This window comes from Octodon degus, unplaced genomic scaffold (assembly GCF_000260255.1).
Source record: "Octodon degus isolate 3935 unplaced genomic scaffold, OctDeg1.0 scaffold00048, whole genome shotgun sequence".
Taxonomy (NCBI): domain Eukaryota; kingdom Metazoa; phylum Chordata; class Mammalia; order Rodentia; family Octodontidae; genus Octodon; species Octodon degus.
In genome coordinates, this window is record NW_004524624.1 from 6,437,373 (window position 1) to 6,442,887 (window position 5,515).

Sequence of the window (5,515 nt, forward strand, 5' to 3'; positions counted from 1 at the left end):
CTGCGCCTGGGCTGGGACTGATCCCACCGGCACAGGGTAGCAGGAAGCTCTCCGCACACTCACCGGACCTGGGCTAGGACTGGGTCTGGTTGATTTCTTAATGGCAGCCATTCTTACTGGGGTGAGATGAACCTAAGTGGTTTTTTTTTAAGATTTTTTTTTTACATGTACTTAGTACAGGGTCTAAAGGGTCTCATACAGATTGGACTCATAGTGATCCTCCTGTTTTCAGTCTCCCAAGCACTGGAATTAAAGGCCTGTGACACCATGCTGAGTCTCAACCACAGTCTCAGTGCACCCCCCTGGGGCAGGCCAGCATAGCATACTGGGGATCAAATCCCAGTCCCTGAGTGTAAACAGGTGCTTTAATCTGGCCTAGTTTTTTTTTTTTTTTCTTTGATGGAACTGGGGATTGAACTCAGGCCCTTGTGTTTGCCAGGGAAGCACTTATTCTACTGAGCCATCTCCCCAGCCCAGGCCTAGTTTATTTATTTATTTATTTTTTGTGGAATCAGGGATTGAACTCAGGCCCTTGCGCTTGCCAAGGAAGCGCTTATTCCACTGAGCCATCTCCCCTGCCCTAGTTTTTTTTTTTAAAGCAAAATATTTAATTTAGAATTTATTTTTGTAGTGTTGGGGACCAACTAGGGCTTTTGCATGCAAAGCAAGTGCTTTACTACTGAGCTGTACCTCTAGTCCTAAAACGTTTTAATTTTGAGGTAATTGCAATTTGAGAGTCACAAAGTTTTGTTCTTAAATTCATAACTGCCCTCACCCCCTTCTTCAGTTCTCTTGGGCGCTGACAACTTCACCACCTGTTTCTACCAAAACATACCTAATTTAAGAGATGCGTGTGCGCGCGTGTAAGGACGTGGATATTTACATTATTTTTTGCATTTGCTATACAGTGCACGCACTATCACGCTTTGCCTTTAAAAAAACCCCAGACCCTTCCTCTTCAAATCCTTTCCAAGCTACAAACTAACAGTGGACACACCAGTAAACGCAGAGCTTCTGCTCTAAGGGAGCGAGAGTGAGGCAAATTTACCAATGGGTGAACCGGAACAGAAGCATTGGTTTCTTCCCTTAATTAAATGTACAACTATATCTACCAAGGAGTAGGTAAAAGAGAAATAAAGCCCATGAAAATGTCAGACTCAAAAAAAACAAACAAACAAACAAAAAAAAGAAAAATGTCAGACTTATTCAGAGCAAAACAAATTTAAATCTCTGCTTTTAAGAGCGGAGACCGGCCGCGCACTGCATGCCGGAATTTGTAGTTCCTTCCTGGGGAGGCAGCAGTGCGCCTGCGCAAATGCGCGAGCGCTCTTTCCTGCGCAGGCGTGAGGCTCCGCGCGCAGGCGTGAGGCGGCGGCGCGAGGACTAATTGTAGTTGAGAGGGCGGGTTTTTAGTCAGCTTAAATTTCGGCATGGCGGTTCCGGCTGCTGCTATGGGGCCTTCGGCGCTAGGCCAGAGCGGTCCGGGCTCGATGGCCGCTTGGTGCTCAGTGAGCAGCGGTCCGTCGCGCTATGTGGTTGGAATGCAGGAGCTCTTCCGGGGCCACAGTAAGACGCGCGAGTTCCCGGCGCACAGTGCCAAGGTACACTCTGTGGCATGGAGCTGCGACGGCCGTCGCTTGGCTTCGGGATCCTTTGACAAGACAGCCAGTGTGTTCTTGCTGGAGAAAGACCGGTTGGTGAGTGGGTGGAGCCGGGACCTGGCCCTGGCGGGGAAGGAGGGTTTGGTGTGGCGAGGTGGGCGTGTGGTGTGGGAAAGGTAAGGGTTGAGTGGATGGGACTGAGGAGACGAGAGACAGTGTGTGGTGAGAGGAAAGAGGAGTTTGGGGCAAGGAGAAAGGGAAGACTGGTGCTGATGGGGAAGGTCGGGGTATGTAGGGAGTGTGTGTGTGGGGGAGGTGTGGTGCTGAGGGGATGCAGTGAGGAGAGCAGGAGGGTTGGTGAAGAGGACCGATGGGACGGGGGAGGTGGTGGTGGTGAGGAACCCTGTGGTGATGAATGACCAGGAGCTTTTGCGTTGGTGGAGACCTGTGGTGATAGTGTGACTGACTTTTGGGAATGGGCGAATGGCTAGGCGTGGTGGTAGAGTAAGAGTAGAGAACCACAAAAGAGGACAGGAAGGGCAAAAAGGAGCATCTAGAATGGAAGCCTAGAACAGTTTCGAGCAGTTGAGGAGAGAAAGGAGGATCTTGAGGGTTTTGAATTTGTTCTTGGAAGAACGGGATTTTTGAATTGTCGATTTTTTTGGTTAAACCCAAGATAAGGTTAAGTTGCCTGTAGGGGCAGATACGTCTGTGTGTAGTGATGTCTGGATTCTGTTCTTTCAGGTCAAAGAAAACAATTATCGGGGACATGGGGATAGTGTGGACCAGCTTTGTTGGCATCCAAGTAATCCTGATCTTTTTGTCACGGCATCTGGAGATAAAACCATTCGCATCTGGGATGTGAGGACTACAAAATGTATTGCCACTGTGAATACTAAAGGTAAGTATTTAGAGAGAAGGCATTAGTAAAATAAGTTTGTATTCGTTTAACAACCTTTCACTGAGTATGTTCCTTGTGTGTGACACTCAACACTGTGTATATCCTTAGGGATATGTTTGTTAGCTGAATATGATAGTCTCTACCTCCTACAAGCTAATGATTTAAACCACGGTCCCCTGCACCTGACTGGGTTTGCTCCAGCAGGCGCTTAAACAACTGAGCTAACCAGCAAGCCCCCTAACTAAATTTTTGGAGTGAGGTTTTTTTTTTTTTTTGGAGTGAGTTTTTAGAAAAATTTTGAGCAAGTAAACTTACTGTTACATAGAACAAAACTTAGGAGGTGTCATGGGAATGCAATTTAAGAAATACTGGTGGAGGGAATGAAAAGCTTGGGCTCTGTTCTGGGTGTAAGTCTTGGCTGTGTAACTTTATAGCTTTGACAGCTTGGCATACCTTCTTATCATTTTTTCCTTCATTTGTGGCTCTAAAGTCCTTAGAGAAGAGTTGTAAGGGCCAAATGGGAAAGTTTTACTGAATGTGCTAGACTAAAGAGTTTATACTTCATGAGTGGTATTTTTCGTTCATTGACTAGAGCTTTGAAGACTAGCTCTGGTGTTTTAGAATAACAGAATAAACGTTTAGAGGGTTATGGGCAAACAGGTGATCTTGCTGATTATATCTGGTTTTTCAGGGGAGAACATTAATATCTGCTGGAGTCCTGATGGGCAGACCATTGCTGTAGGCAACAAGGATGATGTGGTGACCTTTATTGATGCCAAGACGCATCGTTCCAAAGCAGAGGAACAATTCAAGTTTGAGGTCAATGAAATTTCCTGGAACAACGACAACAATATGTTCTTCCTGACAAATGGCAATGGTTGTATCAACATTCTCAGGTGAGAGGTGTAAGCTTGGGAGACTGTCCTGTACAGGGATCTGTAGCGCTTTTGCTGTATCCCCCAGAACTACAGAAGAGTGAACTGTGGAAGATTAAATCACTAGTTAGTGGGTACTAGGACTACGTGAAATTTGACTTGTGGCTACTACTCTTGAAGTTTCAATATAAATGTCACTCTTCCACTAGTGAAGTGGAACTGTGGTGAGAATGACGAAAACATAGACAAGAGATAACTGAATTAGGTGGAGGTTCTCTGTTTCTCTTCAGCTGAGAAGAACCTGCCCAGGAACTGTAAAACATTTATTTATACCCTTGAGAGGTTGATGTCAATTTCAACCTCTGTACCCAACAATTGATTAACAAGCTGCAGTTAGTAGGTACTAGGACTACATAAAATTTGACTTGTGGCTACTATTAAAGTTTCAATATAAATGTCACTCTTTCACTAGTAAAGTCATTTCCATCCTTCCACTCCTTAAGGTTAGAGGCTGTTTTATGTACTTTTATGTATTCCACTTGACATACCTATTGTCTTTTATCTAGGGAGTATTTCTTGTTATATATTATGATTGCATATTTACTTATTACCCCCATTACCCTAAATTCTTTAATGGTAGAGGTTGTGTTGCCATGTTTCCTACTGAATCACTAATGCCTAGCTTGTTATCTGTTATCTGTTATTATAGTAGGATCTGAGTAAATATGTTTTCTAAATTAATGAAATCGTGGAATTGAAATTCAGGTCTGTTCAGTGGAAGGCAGAGTAAGATAAGTTCTGAGGGAGAAAGATAAAAAGTTTGTATGGAATCCTAAAAAAGACCATGTCACAATGACTGTTCAGCTTGAAAGGGGCACACCTGAGCTTGATCTTTTATTTTTTTTATTTTTGCGGAACTGGGGATTGAACTCAGGCCCTTGCATTTGCCATGCAAGCACTTATTTTACTGAGCTATCTCCCTGCCCCCTGAGCTTGATCTTGAAAGGTGAATAGAATTTAAGAATCAGCAAATGACAAATATACAGCTGACAAAAAAGGTATGAATGTGCATGTCATATTTGGAGAGTAGGTAGTCAAGGTTGTTGAGGTAAGGGTATGAAGAGAGAGCATAATAAAGGTGAGTATAAAGTTGAAATTGTGACCAGAGTACAAAAAGCCTTAAATTTTATACTTACTAACATGGATTTGATTTTGTAGGTAGTAGGGGATTACAGTCATGTGGGACCATGCCTGGTTATGATTATGTTATCTTAAATATTCCACTTTCTCTGACAATGCCTTGCTGCCAGAAAGTCTGCTGATAATCTAACTTTCTTTTTCTTTTTCTTTTTTTTTTTTTTTTTTTTTTTGCGGAACCAGGGCTTGAAGTCAGGCCCTTGCACTTGCCAGGGAAGCACTTATTCCACTGAGCCATCTCCCCGGCCCCTCTTTTTCTTTAACATCTAGTAATTATATCACCTTGTGTCTTCATGTTGGCTGCTTGGTCTAGGTTCTTATTCTCATGTATGTGTTAGGCTCTTGGCATATATGACTTACAGTCTTTTACTTCAGGAAAGTTTCTTAACTTATGATTTTTGTATTATTGTCTTGATTTTTCGCATCTTTTATATTGTTTTCTTAGCACTGCTGTTCTCTTCTGCAGATTAATTGTTGTCTGTCTTGTTTTCAGCTACCCGGAACTGAAGCCTGTGCAATCCATCAATGCTCACCCTTCTAACTGCATCTGCATCAAGTTTGATCCTATGGGGAAGTACTTTGCTACAGGAAGTGCTGATGCTTTGGTCAGTCTCTGGGATGTGGATGAGTTAGTGTGTGTGCGGTGCTTTTCCAGGTAAGCAATATTGTCAACACTTTTCCATTGGGTAAGTTTATTTTAGTTCATCCTGGGTAAAATTGTACCCTTCTTTTTCTGGGTAATTCTCTTTGTTCATACCCTATGATAGGCTGGATTGGCCCGTGAGGACCCTCAGTTTTAGCCATGATGGGAAAATGCTGGCATCAGCTTCGGAGGATCATTTTATTGATATTGCTGAAGTAGAGACAGGTAACTTAATAAGAATTCCTTCTGTTTTTCCTCACTAGACACAAGTCTTCTCTTGTTATATGTTTCTTTCTTT

The 5,515-nt window shown here is 43.2% G+C and overlaps 1 protein-coding gene across 1 annotated transcript in view; it reads left to right on the top strand.

The window, feature by feature from the left end:
* Positions 1-1,350: 1,350 nt before the first annotated feature.
* Positions 1,351-5,515, top strand: part of Thoc3 (THO complex 3) — a 10,826-nt gene continuing 6,661 nt past the window's right edge. The window contains exons 1-5 of the mRNA XM_004632305.3: positions 1,351-1,697; positions 2,346-2,502; positions 3,194-3,398; positions 5,068-5,229; positions 5,342-5,442. Of these exons, the coding sequence (XP_004632362.1) occupies positions 1,431-1,697; positions 2,346-2,502; positions 3,194-3,398; positions 5,068-5,229; positions 5,342-5,442 (892 nt within the window). The 5' untranslated portion in view covers positions 1,351-1,430. The remainder of the gene's footprint in view (positions 1,698-2,345; positions 2,503-3,193; positions 3,399-5,067; positions 5,230-5,341; positions 5,443-5,515) is intronic.